The 22,915-nt window shown below is 46.4% G+C and overlaps 2 protein-coding genes across 7 annotated transcripts in view; one reads left to right on the top strand and one right to left on the bottom strand.

Moving 5' to 3' along the window:
- The window catches only part of LOC149358327 (SEC14-like protein 2), a 45,262-nt gene that overhangs the window by 1,869 nt on the left and 20,478 nt on the right, over nt 1-22,915 (top strand). Inside the window, exons 2-4 of one of the 2 annotated variants that reach the window (XM_089570379.1) lie at nt 16,520-16,589; nt 21,062-21,105; nt 22,688-22,750. In XM_089570379.1, coding sequence (XP_089426505.1) covers nt 16,520-16,589; nt 21,062-21,105; nt 22,688-22,750 — 177 coding nt within the window. The remainder of the gene's footprint in view (nt 1-16,519; nt 16,590-21,061; nt 21,106-22,687; nt 22,751-22,915) is intronic. The other variant, XM_089570381.1, reaches the window with a different exon arrangement.
- The window catches only part of LOC149358328 (uncharacterized), a 63,255-nt gene that overhangs the window by 22,734 nt on the left and 17,606 nt on the right, over nt 1-22,915 (bottom strand). Inside the window, exon 1 of one of the 5 annotated variants that reach the window (XR_016288661.1) lies at nt 619-738. The exons of the other annotated variants lie outside the window; for them this stretch is intronic. The gene's annotated coding sequence lies outside the window, so the exon portion shown is untranslated. Of the gene's footprint in view, nt 1-618; nt 739-22,915 lie in introns of those variants that run through there. 5 annotated transcript variants of the gene reach the window in all.

Genomic DNA, 22,915 nt, shown 5'->3' with positions numbered 1-22,915 from the left:
CAAACACATGTCCAGAACGACAAAGCCGCTGTGACCAGGAAGGCAAAAAATGACGTTGAAATCCTATGAGTTTAATTGCACTTACTTACATCCAGACCATTTTTAACTAAATGCCGCCGTGGTGGCTCAGTGGTTATGGCGCTCGGCTTCTGACCTGAAAGACGCGGGTTCGACCCCGACCTCGGCGGTTGAATTTCGATGGAGGCGGCCCGTATACAGTGCGATGTCAGTGCACGTTAAAGAACCCCAGGTGGTCGAAATTTCCGGAGCGCTCATAGCCCGAGCCGCTTCGGGACGTTAAACCGCCACAAACCATTTTTAACTAAATGTTATCGCCAGACATCGCGTGTTCAGCCCGAAACACGTGTTCTAGGCACGCGTTTTGCCCTCTGTGCGCTCCGACATAATGTTCAAGCCACGAACTTGCAAGAGGTATGAAGGAAGCACTGGTGCATCGGTGAAGGCCCTCAAATTGAACATTAGTTTATTCGGGCGCACAGTGATGGCGAGGCGTTTTAGCGGAGGCTTCGGAACGAGTGACGCTGCAGCGCTTTCTTCGCTTTTTGGTTTGCTGTATAATGTATAACTAAGCGGGCTGCTGAGGAGAGGAGCGCTCACGCTTCGTCGAGGTCATGGGGCGATTATCGGAGTCGTGGTCAGCGACGAGGAAGACGCAAGAGGACGACGATCGAGGGGTTGAGCGAAGCTTTTATTTAACTTCCTCCCTTGCTGATGCGTTTCAAGGCGCCACGCGACTAATGTACTGAAAGAAGACGGCATTGCTGAAGGAGAGAACCTCGAATGTAATCTCTCGCCCATTTCAGGAGGCGCCGAGAATGTCGTTAGTTTAAGCGCAGGGCCGGGAAAACGATACTTGACTCGCCTCGTAAACAAGCTGACAACGAACCCGCCGACTCAGCGAGTGGTGATAAAGAGTAGCATCACCATAGCTCTTTCCATAGCTCGCTGCGTTATGGACAACGCAGCGAGCTATGGAAAGAAAAATGATATGCGTAACGTTAAGAGACCGCAAGCGGGCAGAGTGGGTGAGGGAACAAACGCGGGTTAATGACATCCTAGTTGAAATCAAGAGGAAGAAATGGGCATGTGTAGGGCATGGGTCGCGAAGGCAAGATAACCGCTGGTCCCTAAGGGTAACGGAGTGAATTACAAGAGAAGGCAAGCGTAGCAGGGGACGCCAGAAAGTTAGGTGGGCGGATGAGGTTAAGAAGTTAGCGGGGATACGGTGGCTGCAGCTGGCAAAGGACAGAGTTAATGCGAGATACATGGGAGAGGCCTTTGCCCTGCAGTGGGCGTAGTCAGGCTGATGATGATGATGACCATGCAGACGGATTAGCTGCCGACAGCCAGTTTTTTTTCAGATGGCAGAAATACAACGATGAACTTAACTGCTCCGCTTTATGCCCTTTTCGCGTAAAGGTATACGATTATATTTTCGGGTCTCAAAACAATTGAACCTCATTATAACGAAGTTGAAGGGGCCTGGTGATTAATTCGCTATATCCTTAGCTTCGTTATAGGCCGTCTTGAGCGGGCTTCCAAGGGGAATCGTCCATCTTGAAAACGTGGCAGCACGAAAAAACGAGGACAAAATAGACACAGGTACGACAGGACATATGCTGCATATGCTGAATCGTCATTCCTTCGTTGTATCCATTATTTCATTATAAGCTGTTTCGTTATAACGAGGTTCGACTGTATATGCGGCATTGCAGTAATGGATAAGTAGGGCCTTTCGTTTAGCGGGGTTTATTTGTTCGGGAATTCGAGGGGTAAAAAATCGGGCGATATTTTTCGACTTTAATTTCGAGTACAAATTGGTTTATTGAGAAAAATATTCCGTAGTTCGGGTTTTTTAGGTTAATTTCTTGCAGCGCAAGACAGTTCACTATAACAGTTCATTTTTCTGCTATACATAAGATGCCCTATTTTTTGCTCATTATTTCATATATAACATGGAAATCGCGGGTTCCAGATACCAGATACCAGTTAACCAGATACATGTCTAGTCATTGGAAGGCTGTCCTGTATATGGGAGGCAGCGGGTTCAATGTCCCCGTTGCCGGTGGCGAAATGCTGCCCAGGTTGGCCTGCCCTAGACGGGCAGTCGCATATGCCCGTCTTCCTTCGCACGGAGGATCTTTGGCGGGTTCCAATAAAAATTATTTCCCAACAAATTTTTTTCATAATCTTTTGCAAATATTTCTTCGCGTACTTCACCACGGAGCACGCATGCGTCTAAGGTCTTGGCCTGCCTTTATTTTTACAGTGGGAAAACATTCAACGTCACAGCAACAATTTTAAACGCGCAAGGTCCTTGCACCAGGGTGTCATTAGCGTGGGTGGCGCTTAATACAGTGACTCTGATAAGACGTATGGTCAGTAGCCGTGTTTTGCCTTCTCGCTTCTAAATTGACCCTTTCGAAATCATCCACAAACTTATGATTCCCATTTGGCAGAACGCACCTTTCTGGATTAAAGGGCAACTGCAGCACTTTTTTGAGAATTTCGTGATATTCAAGATTCAAATCTATATAGGCTCTAGGTAAAGCATGCCAAATGTTTTTGCACTAGGATTTATAATAGTGACGTAATCGACGATTGAATTTTGCACTTCTCCTCAGTGCACCGGAGGAGTGCAGGAAAATTTAGTGTGACGTCAAGGAAGGTATGATTTCAAATTACTGCTGTCGTCAGCCACACCCTGCCCTGACTCGTTAGAGCCTGCCAAATAACTCTCGGCAGGGTTTGCCTTCGGTGGCGTTGGTTTTTTTCCTTCAAAGAAGGCGTTTGTGCGTTGGAAATGTACCGATACCTTCGATGACGTCAACATGCGCCCGCCACTTGGCATTGTGCGTTGCGGAGAAGCTTGAAGGGCACCGCAATTTTAATCAGCGATTACATCACTATTTTAAGTGCTAGCCCAAAAAGTCTTCGCATGCTTTACCTGCAACTTTCACACATTCGATCCTCTTAAGCTCGTTGATTTCTAAAACCTATGCAGTTTCCCTTTAAGCGCTATAGACATCATTAATTTTTTCTTGCGGTGTCTTCAGCTTTGTGAACTATAAAGCAAAATACCGTCTATACGCTCGTTTTCGGAAAGAAATCGGGTTTTGACCGAAAACGAAGGGCCCTATGGATAAACCATCCAGGAATGACAGAACGGCGAACAAAAACGACCCGTGCCTCAGTGCAGCTGTGCGAACAGTTAGCCAGACAAAACACCAGCAAGAGAGTATAACTTCCGTTTCATTTCGAGAGGAATGACCCCGCGATCGTAAAAAGCTTGCGAATGCCCACCTGCGAAACTGTATGCGACGCAAACAGAACATAAAAGTATTTACTGCAGTACAGAGAGCGTTCAGGAACGGATCGCAGAAATGATACAACTCGCCGGTATAAGGAACGCCGCTTGGCTCGTCTAACATCGATTAGGCTGATCCAGGGCGCGCTTGTATGCATTATGGCGCCGGTTTTACCCTGCTCTCGCGGTTATCGCAGCAGCACGGCGCTACCGTAGCTCTCGGTCGTCGCTCCGTCGTTTCAGGTTACCTTGGCCACGACTGCGCGTGCGCTGAATTTCCATAATGAACGGAAATCGTGTACAAACGCAGCACATGTAGAAAAAAGATTTGTTCTGATCGGCAGAGTATGCGTTAGATTTTTAATGCGAAAAGAGATAAGAAACTCGACGGTTTCGTCGTTGACCGCGTCACGAAAAATATCGGACGACGTCACCGTAGCATAGAATAAATATAAAATTTCTTCCGAACGTGCGAGTAATTGAACCTAAGGCTTTCAGATTGTCAGCTTCTTTTTTTTTTTTAAACGGGGTGCTCATTACAGTGAAAATATGTTTTTATTTGAATGAACTTTTGTCAAAACTTCTAGGAAACGCCACGAAAGGCCACAAAACCGCCTTGCTTCTTTGCGAACAGATGCGAACCTAGTGTATGTATCGCCTTAGACTGTATTCTAATGAGCAGGGGTGTCATTAGAAAGGAAGAGAAAAAATTAAAAATAAATAAATAGGAAATAAATGAAAACCAATACTTTCGCATTAAAACCACGTAAGTAGTCCTAAGTGCCCTTACGTAATTTTTCAGCAGCATGTTTGAATTAAATGTAGAAATAGTAGGCCTTTTCTTGTTCATTGGCCTTGTCTCCAACTGGTTCGTAATCTAACGAGCGACAACTTTTTTTTAATTTTTATTTTCCTTTGGTGCAGGTTTCTGAACTTGAATCCGTGCAGGTAATACAGCCATAAATAAAGGGGACAGCGCAGTTGGTGACGTTTATATATTGATCGGAAAAGTGCTGGGCAGTTCGATCGTTTTTCTCGATTGGCGTGCCGCAGAATGTTCTAAATCGAAAACAGCGGCTGCAATTGAGCAACAACTGTTCGTCGTCCCTGATGTCGCCGTTGAGTCTCTATTTTTTTATTTGTGGTGTTCGTGCTGGCATCTACTCTGCCGTTGTTTGGATTGCGTAATTGAGTAATGTTCGCTCGCTAGAGACGATAAGAATTCAAGTTGTTCGTCTTAAACTCACCAAGAAGTTCCGTCACCAGCGAAAGCATTAAAACAAACAAAAAAGGACTGAAAAACGTGTGGTGCGCCTCAAAATAAAAGCCCGCTGCGCACTACAATCGCATTCACGTCCAACAATTTCGGACAAAAATTTTGAAAATTGGAAAATTGTAAGATACTTTCACGGAAATATTGAAGTAAATGGTCCATTCTTCTGATATGTAGTAAAATCTTTCTTTTAAAGCGTCTCCATCGATCGCATCGAACAGTCAAGACGGCCATAGAAAACCAATGGGGAACACTTTTGACGACAGCAAAAACGCTAATTGAAAAAAAAAAGAACATCAAGACTGCCGTCGGGTGACCTGCTGATATAATGATTTTTATAATGAAATCTTACAGCATATGAACAAATTGCGTTCATAAAAAGGTTTCCCGTTCAAAAATACTTCTGTCCAGAATTGTAACTGAGTATTTTATTCAAAAGGTCTAATGCACCTCCTTGGTTAAATTTCCAAGTTTGGATCTATGTAAATGACAACCGCTGTAAACAGGCGGTGCACTTGACACCACGTAAACACCGCGTAGAAATGGCGCTAATTCGCATAAAAGCTTCCCTTTTCTCGAGCACATGCACGACTGTGCACGGGGCTTTCATGCTAAATAAATGCTAAACAGTGTTTCACCGACGCAGCTGTCCACACGCCACTGGCGTTTAAGCCTTCTTTTTTTCTTCTTTTCTGTCCGGTAACACTTCGCTCGTCGTAAAGTTTTCGTATTCAGCAAGAAACTTCGCCAAAGGATGGATCTCACAGAGAGGGGCCCGAGTCCTGAGGAACCGACAAGTCCAGCGGGAGGTAGAATTCCAAACCAGAATTCAATGGTTCCCGGCGCACATGGGAGAAGTATCGAGGACGTATCGCAACCGCAACGAGACGGCACACGCCAAGGCGCGCGAGCTCGCGAACCGCGCCGGCGACCGTCGTCCGTGGAATAGCGCCAAAGACTGCTTGACCAGCTACAACGAAATTACCAAGGCCCTCTGCCTGGCCCGCCGAACCTTCCCTCCGCCCAGCGACAAGCTGGACAGGGCGCACGCGGTGACCCTCAGACAACTGCAGACGCTCACGTACCCCAACCCGGAACTATACCACAGGCTTTACCCCGGTACATACCCGACAAATATATGCAAGGTCTGCCACGCCAATGTAGCCACTTTAACTCACATCCTCTGGGACTGTAACAAAAACCTTCACGGTGCTAATTCCGGAACCCTCCCGCCGCGGTTGGCCGCTGCCTTGCGCAGCCCCAGCCTCGGGGACCAACTCTGGGCCGTCCAGCAGGCCCGCGAGGCGACGGCGAGGCAGCGCCTCGACGTCCCCGCGTGGGAGACCTAAGGCCCCGTCGGCGAAAGCTCTGCAGGACTATGAATAAAGTTGTTACCAACCAACCAATCAATAATGCATGGACTTTCTTTTTTTTTCTCCCCAACTCGTGTTGGGTCAGGATAATGCATTATGGAGCTACTGGCAAAGGACAGGGTTAATTGGAGAGACATGGGAGAGGCCTCTGCCCTGCAGTGGGCGTAGTCAGGCTGGTGATGATGATTACGGAGCAGCCAGGCGAGCTAGCCTTCAGCAAAACTTCTATTGTCGGATAAAATTCAAGAACAAATTAAAGGGGCCCTGAAACACAACCTTAGTTGACTGTTTTGCCTGTTGATCGCATACAGTGAGCTATAATGGTGCTATTAGCGTCGGTAATACCGCGTATATTCCGTTTTTTTTAATATTTTAATGTCCTCCCAAAAACAAATTCATGGCTCTGATGGTGTCGCCACAGAGTGTCGGGTTTTAGCAGCGGATATGACATCACCTGGCGCGAGCTTGATGATCGGAAAAACAGTGAATACACTGCAAATTGTGTGAATAAATAGAGACACATTTTGTCACCTGTCTGCGTTTTATATTAGATCAACAAAAACAACTTGTTTGTCTTAGATAAAAGCCCTGCAAAGCAAGTAAAATAGAAATACACCACCAGTGGCGCTCTGGCATGGAGACGACGCTGCCAGTCTGAGCAAGAACGACTTACAGAGAGCAGGCAACCATGGAGTACAAACTTCCGCGACGTGCTCTGGCAGGCTGTTTTGATTGGTTGCGCCAGGTGCCGTCATTGGGAGAGCGAAATAGGAGTGGGAAGCCCCGCCAAAATCGAGTTGAGGGCGGCGTTTTGTTTGCTTGTATAATGAAATTTCTTCTTTGAATAACTCCCGTTCCTGTGTATGGATTCATGTAATTCTTTTTAAGTCAGCATCTGTGTGACATAAAGAACCCACCTGAAGTATAGCCGGTATCCCCCCCAAGCAGTGTTTCGCAGCCCCTTTAAGAGGCAAATGCCCCTCAAAGGATGAATGCCTTTTTCAGCTTTCGGTTTCGAATGATTCTCATGACGTCGCGGTTAATCCGTTATTCCCCTCGCTCTTGCTAGCCCCTTATGGTGTCACGCTACCCATGCAGTCCAAGGGGCTTAACCATGACGGCACTAGAACCGCTCGATGTGATTGGCTGGCGGGGGGAGGGGGGGGGGGGTCCTTTCAGGGCATTTCCCGATCGTTCTTGAGCTGTATCCTACTAGTATGACAGGTATTTCGAAAGATAACACAGTTAAGAACCCTAAGTGAATAATATTTTCCCCACGAACAGCCAGTCAGTCTCTCATGTTGTCTAACTTTCTTGGACAAAAATTTTGAATACTGGAATATTGTAAACTGCTGTTATGGATATATAGAAGGTAAATGTCAATTCTTCCTATAAGTAGCAAAAACCTTTCTTTTAGAGTTTTTCCATCGCTCGCATAGAGTTGTTAAGACTGCCATAGAAAAACAATGGGGACAGTTTTTGACGATAGCAAAAACGTCGTGAATAGAAAAAAAAAAATCGAGCCTGCCGAGGGGAGGTCTGCGAATATGTTCATTATTATAGCGAATTCTTACCATATATGAACAAACTGCGTTCGTAAACTTTTTCCCATTTAAAAATGCTTTTGTCCAGAATTGTTGTGCATGCATCAGTGAGCGTTTGCGCCTCTTGGGAGCTAAGCACTAACAAAACGGAGCGACTATCCATGCCGTAGAAGGAAAACCCTTTCATCAAATTTTGCGTACCCATGCTTCTCTTTGCATTGCATTCTCGACTCGACGGGGAATTCGGCAAACTTCCTATTTATCATTTGTCCAGTTCCGTCGACTTACCTTAACCTATACAGAAGCCAGGAGTGCACCCCTGGAGGAAAACTGCTGTTATTAATGTAGCTAGCTCCGGCCTGATAAATAATGCAGCAATTTAAGACTGCGGCCTATGCAGCGAGCGTACGAAAACATGAATGTCTGCGGAGCTGTTGCGTGTCTCCCGAGATGTTTGGAACCTTCGTGGTCAAGTCGGCGAGGAGCCAACGGGAAAAATTGGGTGACAGGGTGTATGGCATAACACGCAGCGCATCGGTTGGCTTAAAGGGTGCGTTTAAGAAAGTATGGAGGAGCGTATTCTCATTATCGTTGCGTTTGCATGCGTTAAATTATGCGTTGCCCTTTTTTAATAGCTTATTATTACAATTATTATTACTTACCCTTCTTGGTCTAACCTGTCCGGCACATCTCTGCGATATGTCTTCCAATAGGGCACTATCACCATTGCATGTAAGTGCGATGCTCACTAAACTCTCGCATATATGGTTTGGTTTGGTTTATGAGGCTTAACGTCCCAAAGCGACTAAGGCTATGAGAGACGCCGTAGTGGAGGGCTCCGGAAATTTCGACCACCTGGGGTTTTTTAGCGTGCACTGACATCGCACAGTACACGGGCCTCTAGAATTTCTCCTCCAAAGAAATTCGACCGCCGCGGCCGGGATCGAACCCGCGTCTTTCGGGTCAGCAGCCGAGCACCATAACCACTGAGCCACCGCTGCGGCCGCTCTCGCATATATGTAAGTGCTTTTCTAAGTACAACGTTATAACGAAACGCGCCGGCTTTCTGTCGGGTCGCATTGAACATTTAGCGGATAGCGTGTGAATGGGTAGAACGGTTGGTTGGTTGGTTGGTTGGTTTATGGGGTTTAACGTCCCAAAGTGGCTCGGGCTATGAGAGACGCCGTAGTGAAGGACTCCGCAAAAATTTCGACCACCTGGGGTTATTTAACGCGCACTGACATCGCACAGTACACGGGCCTCTAGAATTTCGCCTTCATCGAAATTCGACCGCCGCAGCCTGGATCGAACCCTCGGCTTTCGGGACAGCAGCCGAGTGCCATAACAACTGAGCCACCGCGGCGGCTGAATGGGCGGAACGTCGCATTCATTAGGAGAGTTGGATTGTGCGAAGGCTCACGCGTCTGTCCTCTGCATCTCACCCAAAATGCCAGAGTCGATTCCAGGGGCTACAATTTCGTGCAAGACGTGATGAGTCGCATGCAAACGGTCACGTATCACGCTAACCGTGGTTCAATGGAGAAATGCAAGGCGTGCGATCGCATTCGTGTAAAGACGAAGCCACGGCAAGGCATGTCTCGGTCACAAAGTACACGGGAGAGACTCCAACCATCGCATGACTTCAGACACGTGACCATGAGGCACAGTCAGGCTTCTGCGCTCGACGCAGTTCACCCATCGCATAGCGTGCAGTGTGGCATGCAGCGGGCATAATAATTATTTTCTTCTTTTGTTTTTTTTTCTATTTTTTTGTACAGTGCCCGGACGTGAGCATGGGTGAAGCAGGGTTTCCTCCTGCGTAGCGAAGCCTGCGCTGATTAACTAGACATGTCCGTCAGCCGTACGTTGGCACAACAGCTGGCGTCATTCGCCTCCTAAATGACAGCTTTGTGATGCACGGTTTTTTTCCCCGATGGACAGCCAAAAACATGCTCTGTTCGCTGGAGCATTTACCAGGCGCCGTAGTCTTTGCGAAGCAAGGTGGATCATTACGCTAATGCACGCAGAGCTTTAGTCTAATGATCGCGGCCAGGATAATATAATATTCTTTCAGTGCAGTAGCACTACTAGGCGCTTTCGGGAAGCCCCTTTATGGCAAGCGGGCAACCTGCCAGGCCTTCACCCAAGTCGAGGCCTTCAAAGCAAATGCCTTCAGGGTAAAGACCTCTAGGTCAAATACCTTTGTGGTAAACACCTTTGGGGTAAAGGCCTTACAATAAAGGTCGTTAGGGTGAAGATCTTCATGGTAGATGCCTTTTGGGTAAATCATTTTATAGTAAAGGCCTTTAGGTCAAATACCTTTAGCACTTAAGGACCTTAAGTGCCCACCGTAAATAGTGCTACTGCACGCTCTTCCGCGCTTAGTCATGCTAAACCGTCTATTTTTTTTTTTTTTCTAATTCCAGTCGAGTCCGGTTTTCTTTTCTTTGCCTTTCATGGGCTAAAGCGGGCCGTCAGGCTTCGTGTGGACATGGTTAGCCACTTGGTCTAGATGGAATTGAATTGAATAGAGTCGAATAGAATAGGTGTCATATGACGTGAAACTGCGCTGGATCCTTCAGATTGTGCGGATGTGGACTGACGGATGTACGTTAAGATGGGACTGGTGGCGGACAACCCAACAGGCAGCGCAATTTTTCTCATAACTCAATTAAAGTTGCTGCTGCCACGCTGAACAACCAATGACTAAAATACAGCGTTCATGGCTCCCTGAGATTTGACGACGAAAGTGCTCGAAACAGGGTTTAAACAGTAGTAAACACAGTAGTTTACAAGAGGTATTCTGAGACCTCAATTGGTTAAAGTCGGGTATAAGATTTAATGTAGAATACCTTAGTATTCTGCGATCCGCTGATGACATTGCCTTTGCTAAGTCGCTCAGGGGACGAGTTGCAAAGCATGGTCAATGACTTTGATAGGCAAAGCATAATTGTAGGTCTGAATATTAATATACAGAAAACTAAATTAACGTTAAACAGTCTCGGACGGGAACAGCTGTTTGCGATTGGTAGAGAGGCGCTGGAAGTGGAAAGAAATTACGTCCACTTAGGGCAGGTAGTGACCTCAGGCCTGGACTACGAGAGTAAGATAGCTAGAAGAATAAGAATGGGGTGAAGAGCATTTGGAAGGCACTCTCAGATAAAGAATGGCAGTATACCAATATCCCTCAAGAGGAAACTATACAACATCTGTATCCTACCGGCACTCACCTATGGGGAAGAAACGTGGGGGCTAACGGAAAGCGTTCAACCTAAATTTAGGCCAACGCGGCAAGCTATGGAAAAGAAAATGATAGGTGTAAAGTTAAAGGAACAAAGACGCCCAATTTTGGTGGCATGTTTTCTCTACAATGATGCGGAAGACACTTTTATGCATGAATCACTTAGTGGTATTCGCCTGCAACCGCTGAATAATTTATAATCGAATTTTTCTCTTATGCTGTTTCGGTTTGAACAGCCGAATGATGACTGCAACGTGAGGCATGAAAAAACTGCAATATAATCGTTGCTTCTGCATTCGTTGCCCGTTGTAAGAATATATATTCTTACACTGTGATTCGCTGTAACTCTATCTCACCAGGCAGGCTGGCGTATTAGCATTGTTGTGAATTGAAAAGACAAAGCAGCAATTATAGCTATTTTTTTCATGCCTCAGGTGACCAATAAGCAAACGTTGACATCACAGACATCGTTCGGCTGTGGAAACTGAAACCGAAACAGCGCGAGAAAGAAATTATATTATAAAATACCTAGCGGTCGTGGGAGAATATCACATGGTAATCCGTGTATAATTAATGCCTTACGCGTCAATAAAAACAAGAAAACACTCTGTCAGAAGTTAGGTGTCTATACTCCTTTAAGAGATGGATCGAAAGAGAGTAGAGTGGGAACAAGCGTGAGTTAATGACATCCTCTGGTCGAAATAAAAAAAAAAGAAACGGGTTTGGGCAGGGCAAGAGAACAGATGGTCTTTAAGGGTAACGGAGTGAATTCCAAGAGAAGGCAAGCGTAGCAGGGGACAGCAGAAAATTAGGTGGGCGGATAAAATTAAGAAGTTTGCGGGGATCAGATGGCCTCGGCAGGCGCAGGTCAAGGTTAATAAGAGATACATGGGAGAGGTCGTTGTCCTGTAGTGGGCTTAGTCAGGCTGATGACGATCATGAAACGCAGTAGTTGCTTGATATCTTCAACTGACCGTCACGTCGAGAAATAAAAGGAGCACTTAATCTCGTTTTCTGCTATATGTTATCATCAGCTCGTGTTCGTTACCGATCCAACTCTGCGTTGTCCATAGGCTCCAAACACGATTAAGCCTATATGGTGGTAAAAAGGGAGCACAATTTTCTCAGCGCACTCCCTTTTAGAGGCACGGTATTCTGCCCAAGTTGCGGAGTAGATTTCGATCACTAAATATACACAGTGCTTGCTCTTGGTAGCCGCGGTGTATTCCCACTGCAAGGCATAGCAATTTGATGCAATTAGCCATGGAAGGAGGCTGTTAAACGCGGAACCGGTGTTACTGAGGTTGGCAAATAGAGGAGATTAAAACCTCGGTTAAAATCTTCGTGACCGCTAGAACTTCGCAGGTTTTCAAGAGGGAATTTGTTTACGTTGACATTCCGCATTTTTAGTGAAGGAACTTTACCCCGGGGCTTGGGTAGCACACCCTGCCCCGTAAAGGGAGTGCGCTAAAGGGCAGCTAAAGGGGAACAGTGACACTAAAGTGGAATACAAGTGACACTAAGGGGGAATAATAGGGACACTAAGGGTAATAATGGTGATGCTAAAGGGGAACCAAGTGACACTAAAGGGGAATAATAGTGACACTAATGGGGAATAATAGTGACACTAAAGGGGAATACAGGTGACACTAAGGGGGAATACAAATGACACCAAGGGGGAATAATAGTGACGCTAAAGGGGAATAGTAAGGCAGGCTATATAGACTGATAGGGTACAGTCACCTGATAGCAAATATGTCGTTTTTACCCAAAACAACGCCTTTTTAAACCAGAAAATTGCGTAAAAGCGAATTAAACGTGGCGCATTCGTTTTAAAGATAATATTCGTGCTGCGGCGACGAACGATGTGTTCGTGAGTTTTCTAGAGGAGCGCTATTTCTCCGTCTCGATGGCCAGTTACCGTCGAAACACGAGGAAAGCAGGCCCATGGACATTCCAGGGGAGTTTCGATGCTCACTGGGAGCTCGGGGAGCATTTATCCGACAATGCGAAGAGTCTCGTAATTAAAACAGCGCAAGGAGACAACAGATAGAAAGGTTAGCCGCAAACGCGAGTGCTAATCTTTCGCCTCGCATTCCGTGCAATCAGGCTGCGTGTAGCCGCTGTACACTGTATAGGTTCAGAACCGAAAGCTCTCAACGGCATTTACGCTGTGCGCGAACAGGCTACTTGTGTGAATAGACTATTTTTGCAGCTGTGGGCGTTATGAAATTGCAAAGTGTTTGTTTCTTTATTTTAGCACGTGCTTTCGCAAATATGCGCATGCATGCATGTCGTCAACTTCTGAAGCGCATATGACGAATATGCTTTTAGATGTGCTGATAAACATCCGAGTGTGCATGAACAATCACCTCTCATTTACTTTCAGTAGCGAAAAAAGTTTCCCAGCACTATGCACGCAGTGCGTGAGGCGTCGGCACGAAAGGCTGGGTTTTTGGCGAGAAAACAGTTCGACCAGCTGATGCGTGTTCAGTGCTGTCCTTGCATCCCTTGCTGACAGCCATACTGTCAGCAGTATGGCTGACAGTATGCACGGGATGCAAGGACAGCCATACTGCATAGAGGGTGTTTCACTTAAGATTTTACACAATTTTTAAAATAGGCTTCTTGAGTTAGAAAATACGGCTAACACATGCTAATGGCAGGCTGGTTAACTGATACCGAATAGTTAACTTTTTAACTATTACTGTTGGACTCCTTAATTTTTGATAGGAGCATGGGCCCCCGCAAGTAATATCCATATCAGTTTTTAGCTTTCGCAAAATGCTGCTACCCTCGGCGCTGTGGCCCAACAAATTATGGCCACTTCGCGCAAAAATACACGCGCTTTCGAGAAGCTTGCAGGCAAAGCAACCTCTCCAGTGCAAGTAACTCGTCGAAATATCCAAAATTTGCTGGGCCACAGCGCCGAGGTTAACCGCGTTTTTGAAATTCTAAAAATTGATAGGGATATTAATGACGGTGGGCTACACGCCTCTCAATAATTAAGGAGCGTAACGGTAATAGTTAAAAAGTTAACTATTCACTATTAGTTAACAGTTGGCTAGTTAGAACATCTTAGCTGTATTCTGATGTACCATAACGCTGACAATGATACGCCGAAAAAAACGCTCTTCTGACTGAAAGCCTATTTTTAAAGATTGTGTAAAGTCTTAGGTGAAACACCCCATATAGCCGACAGACTACAGTTATAGGCGGAACGTAGTCTGTTTTGTTCCCGCTTACAACCCACAGCAAGCATTTCACAAACGTAAAAGTCGCAGCGACTGCAGCGGAGTCAATCACAAGAGGAGTCAATGACAAGAGTCAATCACACGCGATAATCGATAGCACTGTGCGCCGTTTTATGAGAAATGCGCTTGCAATTTCTCTCTCATATGTGGTGTTGAACGAAATACGTTAGAGCGCGACTGCTGCTCGCATGCTTACAGGACCCCTCGAAGCTTATGTGTACACCGTCCCAATTTTTAGTCCATGCCTCTTCAGATAGCATAACGCCGCCGCGGTGGCTCAGTGGCTATGGTGCTCGGCTGCTGGCCCAAAAGACGCGGGTTCGATCCCGGCCGCGGCGGCTGGAATTTCTTTGGAGGAGAAATTCTAGAGGCCCGTGTACTGTGCGATGTCAGTGCACGTTAAAGAACCCCAGGTGGTCGAAATTTCCGGAGCCCTTCACTACGGCGTCTCTCATAGCCTTAGTCGCTTTGGGACGTTAAACCCCATAAACCAACCAAACCATCAGATAGCATAAATGTTAACGATACTCCCTTTTTGCACCTCTTAGAGTGCAACGGCGAAATGCCCTAAAACACATGCGTTCGCGCAGTGAGCAGGGCTTCGCAAGTGTCCGCTGGTAGGCTGTTCTGGGAAACGGATCCATTCCTCGTTTCTTTTGAGCACGTTATCGTCTTCTTTGTTCTTTTTTTTAAACGCTGCTATCAAGTTATAAATAAAAGGCTGCGTGGTAGCGCGGTGGCAACGACATCTAATCGCAGCATTTGGCTTAATACTTGACACTTTTCTTTGATACAGGATGTCTTGTCTAATCTCTTCTCAGCAGCGTGCTGAAAACAGAACAAAAGGTGATATAAGAGACACAAAAGCGAGTGGGAATTGTGTCCGTTGTCTGTAAAAGCCTGACAGAGGTCACTTGCACTCGCTGTTAAATGGGAGCACGGGCAGATACTTGCACATTTCGCCGCTGCGCTCCGTGATACGGCGCTTATCGACTGAGCGCTCAACGCTCGCGCGTTCATATTAAAAGATTGGAAGGATGTACACTAATGACAGCACACAAAGCGCTGAAGGCCACACGCTCACGTTATCTCACACCTTTAGCATCCCGTGTATGGTGTTACCGTTGCCGTTCCCGGAGTAACGGGAGCCAGTGCGCCGCCAGTGCGCATGCGCAGGTCTCCTTCAGGGCACCAGATGGAGCCAGGTACCCGGCAGCTGCGGTATCGCTACCAATCAGAGCGTGCGGACTGGCGGCGGGCGGGCTACTGGTACTCCAGTAACGGTAGCGGTAACATGGTACACGGTATGCTAAAGGTCGCTGCTGATATATGCGTGAGCGTGATCAGCAGTTTGTTCTGCAGTCTGCGGCTGCCCTTGGTAACTTCACGCAGTTTCTTTTCCACCCATGGAGACTATTTCTGCCGTTCGCCCGCGGTGCAACCACAAGCGATGCAGTGGAGAGCCCCCATCATCCATGACCCCCATCGAAGGGGCAGAGGCGGCATGAACTTGCACCTTGCCGCTGTGGTCACTTATCTGTTAACTTTCGGTGATTGATTGATTGTAAAACATTTTATTCGCCGGAAAGAGCTTGGTATAAGAGGTCGTTTTAAGTGGTCGGGAGTACGCAGCCCTCGACGACTTTGTCAGCCCACTCCACCGCCAAAACTTGCGTTCTGGGGTCAGAGCTAGCCAGCACGGTCTCCCACCACTCGAGAGAAGGAGCGGTAACTAGATCACCCGGAGTTAGCTCTATTTTGCAGTCCCACAGGATGTGATCGTAGGTGGTACGTTGGCCACAGTGTTTGCAGTTTGGGTTGTAAAGATCTGGACAAATGTGCGCGAGGAGAGATGGGGTGCGTATCGATCTCGTCTGTAGACGACGCCACGTAACCTCTTGTTCTTTAGCAAGTCTTCCGGTTTCAAGCAGCGTTTGCGGTCTTTGAAAGTCGCGCCTGGAGTGGAGACGAAAGGCACGTGAGTGCACGGTAAAGAACCCTAGGTGGTGAATATTAATCCGGAGCCCTTCACTGTTTTGTCTATCAGAGCTGACATTGTTATTTTTTTTGGCGTAAAAATGAATTAATTAGTTAATGTATTGTTTTTTTAACGAAACATTAACACGTGTTTTGCAGTACACAGCAACACGGAAGTGCGCCGAGCGTGCAGTACTTGTTGTGCCCCGTCTCTCGGCGCTAATTTTTGCGAGCTATTTTAACAAATAAAGGGACCGATCGGTTACGGGGATAGAGGAATAGCGGGTTATTGTTAGGCGCATGCGCACTGGCGCTCCTTTCGTTCTCTATGCTCCTAGCCAATAGGGCCCCTCCACTATTCTAAAGCTCGCTAATATAGACCAACTAGTCCAGCAACGCGTCTTTAGAAAAACTTCTTTTTATTCTCTTTTTTTTTTTCGCACCGATATTGCGAAGCACGGCTACGCATTACGCAAAGGCACCAGTTAAAGCGTGCTGCTAATGTCTCTGTTCCGAACAAATTTCGCAGTTCCGTGCCGCCACGGCCGACCTTTCGCCACCGTGTCGGGAGGACTGGTATCTGCTCAAATGGCTACGAGGTAGGTGCGTAGAGGGTTGGCGTACGTGCATTCCACGCCGCTTAAGCACTGCAAGAACAGTTGCACTATTCACTCGCTCGAACCCCCGTGTCATGCCACGTTCTACGTGGATATGTTGCGGTATAACTGCAGGACGTTCCGCGTCCTTCGCCATGGTCAGGGGTGGCACTGGTGGAAACTATCCAGGTTAGGCTACATACGCGGCACTAATGCATTCGAAATAAGAGGGCGAGGCAGCCGCCGTGGCTATATATATATATATATATATATATATATATATATATATATATATATATATATATATATATATATATATATATGTGTCACCAGAATGTGTCACACATTCTGACGAAGGCCGTTCCACGGTCGAAACGTCAATAAATTGTTTGAAGCGTTTCAAACGTTGGTCTACGTTCTTACTATATATATATATATATATATATATATATATATATATATATATATAGCTGTTTCTAGCTGTCATGAATTATCAACTAGCCCGATCAGCCACGCTTGCAACATCATAAAAACGGGATTCAATAAAAGTGCCAAAAGGAGCGTTCAATGGCTAAAAAGTATGATAAAATAGCCAAAAGAGTGCGTTATAAGGTTAACAAATGTGAGTAGAATTAAAAGACAAACATGTCCAAAAGGGGAGACTAAAAAACTAAAACCTAAAACTTAAGACCTCAAAGAAAACAGTACTACAAAGCTATTCAAATGACATCTGGCTCTACGTTGCGTTGCGTCGTATGCCTGGCTGTCCGTCTTCACAGCGCTCTTGCATCATTTTTCGTCCTGTTGGCTTTTTCGTGGACGTGTCTTTTGCTTTTGTTTCGGTCATAGCAGCTACGCAATCTGCAACCACCCATGCAATGCACTTCGTAGAATCCGACTGCTGGAGGATTATAAGAAGACGCCGAGTATGCGATCGCTGCCGCTAATGTTTAGGTTTGGTTGGAACGGCGCTAGCTTCCGTGATCGAGGAGATAGCAGTTTTTTTTCCCCTTGATTGCCGACGCAAAGCAGCCGACTACTGGCAGCCCATGGTGTACGAGACGCCAGCGTAATCATCCTGTAACGAATACCAAGCCGGAAAGGGCTTTCTGCTTCACGGGCTGCACACTGCCGGTCAGGGTTCACTTAAAATTCAATTGGCTCCCGCGTTTACGTAAGTTTGGCTTTGTAACTGCCCGGCGCTGCGGACCTGTTTCTACGATAACCATGACTAAGGCGCAGTTACTGACGTATGTTACAAGATGAATTAGAAATATCGTAAATGCATCCAAGGAGCTTTGCAACAGTTTCTTGCTTCCAAACTCTCTGCGAAGACGCGAAGCAAACCCAGGAAATCTGTTGTGAAGGTGTAGGTTGCGCAAACACGGGACGAACCAGACAGAAAAGACACAGAGACACACACAAGCGCTTATGTGTGTTTCTGTGTCTTTTCTGTCTGGTTCGTCCCGTGTTTGCGCAACCTACACCTTCACAACAACATGTACCAACTAGGCTTTTGCACTACCTAGACGGTTTACACAGTTTACATGTTTTACTCGCTTTACGATCTGACATGCGTAAGAGAGCACATTTGTGTTTTCATGGAGCCCCTACTCCAGTATGTGTTAGTGACATGCGTTGGTGTATGTGCTCAACACATGAATTTCACGTGCGTCTGCTCACCCCGATGCGAGTGCCAGCCAGTGTGTGTGTGTGTGTGGACATCACCCATGAAACTCATTGTATTATGCCATCATCAACCTTCATTCGCACTTTCCCTTTCCTTCCCTTTCCCCTGTGTGGAGTAGCAGGTCAGGGCCATGTTGCCACCGGCCGACCTCTCCTCCTTTTCCTCCCATTAAAATTCCTTTCTCTCTCTCTTTCACAACAGTACAGAGAGGGGGGACCACTTGTTTGAAATCTCTGTGACTTAAATTGAGCAGACAGCGGCCTTTGATTTCTCCCCTTTCTCTAAAACGATACAGGCCGCCAGCTGCTTTCTCTCTCTCTCTCATTTTATTCCCCTCTCCATCTGTGCTCGAATCACTGGGGACGCTCCATCGATGGAGCCTGAATCTTAGCACTGCCGTTCTGATCCCAGCGATAGCTGGTACGTGGATGTCCCTTGAGTCTTCGAGAAAGGTAGAAAAGAATCAAAGTAGAATAGAATGAAAATACAACTATTTCATCGCGGTCTCTGTTGCCATAGGACGCTATAGCTGACTCAGCGATGCAGTTGGTGGATGATTTAACGCCTCGTTTGGTCTCGTACAGCAGCAGCGCTTAACTGGTTTCCTTTGCAAATGCAGCGAACAGCGAAAGAAAAGAGAAAAAAAAGGTAACGACCTGAAATTCTACAGCCGGATTTATTTTTATTGTATGCTGCGGGAATGCACACATCTTGGACAGGCGTGCTGTGCCTCACGATGGGGTTATTTGCGCTCGGTGAGACGCAGGAGAATGCGGAAAGGTTGATTTCCGAAGCAGCACGGGGCAAATTTTTTGTTTCAGTTATTTGGTCCGTGATTAGAGAACTTTAGCAATGCTGAGACAGACAGAGTCCCATCTTCGTGTTTCTTCGCTATATGACTGACTCCTGTCATTGCTGGAAAGTTTCCATGAGCAAGCACGCACGTATACCAAGAAGTGTTACTCTTTCGCTGGCGTTCGCAACTCGTAACGGAGAAGAAAAAGGCTCGATAGCAGCCCGCGAAAGTCACAAAATGTGCCCCTAAGTTTACAAAGGAGGTTTTAAAGCGAAGTGCACGTTCTGCTGCTTGTTCCGAAAATAGTTAAAAATCTCGCTTCGAACATTTGTGGTGATGCAGTGTGGGGGAGAAGTAATAAATTTGAGAAGTAATGGACAGTTTTAGCATAGCGGAAACGTACCAGCATAGACATATATCCGATTAGCCGGATGCTTGGTACGGATGCGCAGTGTCACGTGATCGACCTAATTACTGCACATGCGCGCAAGGCACCGGGCTGATCTGGTATGCGCATACGCACGTACGTCTCCGCTGAGCTAAAATTCTCTAATGACGTCACTGGTGCTTTGCCCACAGCATGACGCTTTCTCTTTATAAAGCAAACACACAAAGTCTCATCCCACACTCCTCCAGAGATGCAAGCTACGAGACCCCCTCCCTCCCTCCCTCCCTCCCTCCCTCCCTCCCTCCCTCCCTCCCTCCCTCCCTCCCTCCCTCCCTCCCTCCCTCCCTCCCTCCCTCCTTCTGCCCGTAATTTTTATTTAAGCCTGCTCGACGTCACGCATATATTTGCTGTAGACATGACCAAAATTATTTTTGAGCACAAATTAAAAATATGTTTCAAGTATGTGTGCTCCCCTGAATGCAGATGACGTTTTGCAAATGCAATCGCAGGTCTTAAAGTTTTTCTCTGTTATTATTCGCTGAGCTTCGTGCTACGGCTGTCCGCACCTCCCGAAGCTGGCAACATCTGCCGTGTACGCGTTTAAATAGACACGCGAAAAGAGTTAGTATTAAAATCAAGGTTACGAAACAATCTGACGTATAGTGAAGCTCAAGAAACGTGGCGCTTTCTTGGTCGCCTTGAGCATATATCTGGTTTAGACAAAGTAACCTGTCTTGGAAGGCTGCCATGAGCACACCTTTTGCTGAAAATTTCTTGAAAAAGGTATCTTAATGGGAGTGTGGTAAGTACCCTTTTATTTACGGCCGCACATACACGGTGTTTCATCTAAGACTTTACGCAATTGTTAAAAATAGTCTTTTTGAGATAGAAGAGCACTTTTTTCGGCATAGCATTGTCAGCGGTGTAATACGTCGGAATACAGCTAAGGCGTGCTAACTAGCAGGCTGGATGGATAGTTCACTTATTGTTAGGCTCCTTAATTATTGAAAGGCGTGTAGGCCACCGTAAGTAATATCCATTTCAGTTTTAGAATTTCGAAAACATGGTTACCCTCGGCGCTGTGGCTCAACAAAATTTTGACTACATCGCACCAAAATACATGCGCTTTCGAGAAGCTTGCAGGCTAAGCAACCTCTCCAGTGCACGCAACTCGTCGAGATAGCCAAAATTTGTTAGACTGCAGCGCCTAGGGTAAGCGCGTTTTGGAAATTCTAAATACTGATATGGATATTACTTGCAGTGGGCTACAGCCTCTCAATAGTTAACGAGTCTAACAGTAATAGTTAAAAGTTTGACTATTCAGTTTAAGTTAACTAGCCTGCTAGTTAGCACGTCTTGGCTGTAATCTGATGTACTACATCGCCGACAATGCTATGCCGAAAAAAGCGCTTTTCTAACTCAAAAAGCCCACTTTTAATTTTTAAAAAACGTGTAAAGTCTTAAGTGAAACACCCTGTATATGCTGCTGAAGCACGCGTATTCCGAAACCGGCGACGAAGAAAGCCATGCATGAAAATGCTCTCGGAGTCTGACGAGGATTGCCGCACACAGTCAACACTGATTGGGTGTTTCTTTTACAGCGAGGAAGTTTGACACTGACGAGGCAAAGAAAATGCTGAAAGCGGTGAGTGACGCCCCTCCTCTGCAAAAAGAAAAAAGAACGACCGAACTTCTATGCTGGGTGTGGTGCGCACCAGAGTTAGTGGGTGCAAAAATAATGAATTTCAGGCATCTCTCGTATTTCGGTGGTTTCCCAATAAACTTCACACATCTGCCGAGAGCTGGCCACCGGTCAAATCCACAGCGTTCTTAACACTAACATTTCAGTGAGTCGATTCAACATCAGATGATGGGGGCATCGACAGAATGGCCGTGGTTCAAACTGACAGAGCTTCGGGACCATCAGGGTACTGAGTGCTGTACCATGGTTAACTGCTGCAAAGTGACTCGTGAATACCTGTTGCTTATTGTACAGCCCCCATCCCCTACCCCCTTTCCTACTTCTCGCCGGCCGATGTTGAGGTGGCAGTTACGGAATGGCCGGGATCATCCCATCCCCACCCGATCCGTAATAAACAACCTGCTAACCCGATGCTGGCCGCTCATTGCTTTTTGTATCGTTCGACATAGGGACACATAAGATCACTACTGCCTTTGCCCAACCGCGAAGCGTTATTATGTCCGAACAGCTCTTTGAGTGTTCGTTTTCGCTATCTGATGGCCAGATCTGGCTTCCACAACGCCGCGCAACTGAATTAAGACTTTAGTTGAAATAGAAAGTGAGACTTTCGATGAGTGTAAGAGTGCCGCGCTACTAAAGAGTAAGTCAGTTTGACGCGGCCGGTTCAGTGCGCGGTAAGGTGTATACACGTTCTATATAGCTCTTTCCTCCGCAGTAAGAGCTAAAACCCCGCGCTTGACTGGTCCTGTTATTCCAAAAACGATGCCAATAATCAGGTTGCAGTAATTTTCACCACAATATCTGTTCATAACTACAAAGCTGAAGACAGACGGATGGAGAGGACGTGTTTTATGACAACACAATTTTATACAAAAACTCGGAGGACAAAATCAACCCTTGGAAAATTTTTTTCAGACAGTCTTTCGACTTCTCTTATAAGGTACATAGACTGGTTATGGGCAATTCCTATAGACTGTTAAGCAGTATATAGATTTATGGCCCTACGCTTGAGTTGAATTTCAACTATGCCACTGTATGGACTCATTTATATTAGGCTCTTAGCTGTAGACAATTGCTTACAGACTCTTTACACCTGGAACAGAGGGAACATATTTCCAAAAAGCATATTAGTCCACAGATTATCTATAGACAAAACGAAATGTATATTGGAAGGCAGTAGGAAGCTCATAGACCATTGTTATAGTAAAGCCTGCACAGACGCGACAAGCCGCTGATAGGCGCTTATTAAGTGAAAAGCGATATACGACAGTTGATAAATGCTTAAGCTGGCTATCGTGGTTATCATCGTGTCTTTTTATCGTCCTGTGTTTGGAACCCTAATGAAGATGTATAGCTCAATTCCGGACGTAAATGTGGCTTTCACCTAAGGGCTTGCTTTTGCGAGGCTTTTCTTGAGTTCGTTCATACCGGAGTAGATTCTGCGACCTTGCGCATAATCAGCGGTACGCTTACATCGCGGGTTGGCATGCCGACGAGGCGGCCTCATGAATACTTGCTCGCGCAGCACATCTCCTGGCGGAAAAAGCACCAAGTGGACAGGATACTGGAGGACTACCGAGCCCCCGAGGTAAGTAGATGCGAACGTGACTTGTCGCGAAGATCTGAAGGACGCTTTCGCGAGTGGTGTGCTGCGTTGACAGGGACGCTAGTTTCTCGAACTCTGTGTCCCTGATCTAAAAAAGACAGGAGCTCTAAGAGAGAAGTAAGAATCTGTTGTTTTAAACAAGAAAAA

The sequence above is a fragment of the Amblyomma mixtum genome, chromosome 2 (assembly GCF_055824585.1).
Source record: "Amblyomma mixtum isolate Tamu chromosome 2, ASM5582458v1, whole genome shotgun sequence".
Classification (NCBI taxonomy): domain Eukaryota; kingdom Metazoa; phylum Arthropoda; class Arachnida; order Ixodida; family Ixodidae; genus Amblyomma; species Amblyomma mixtum.
This window is presented reverse-complemented; position numbering and strand designations above follow the sequence as displayed.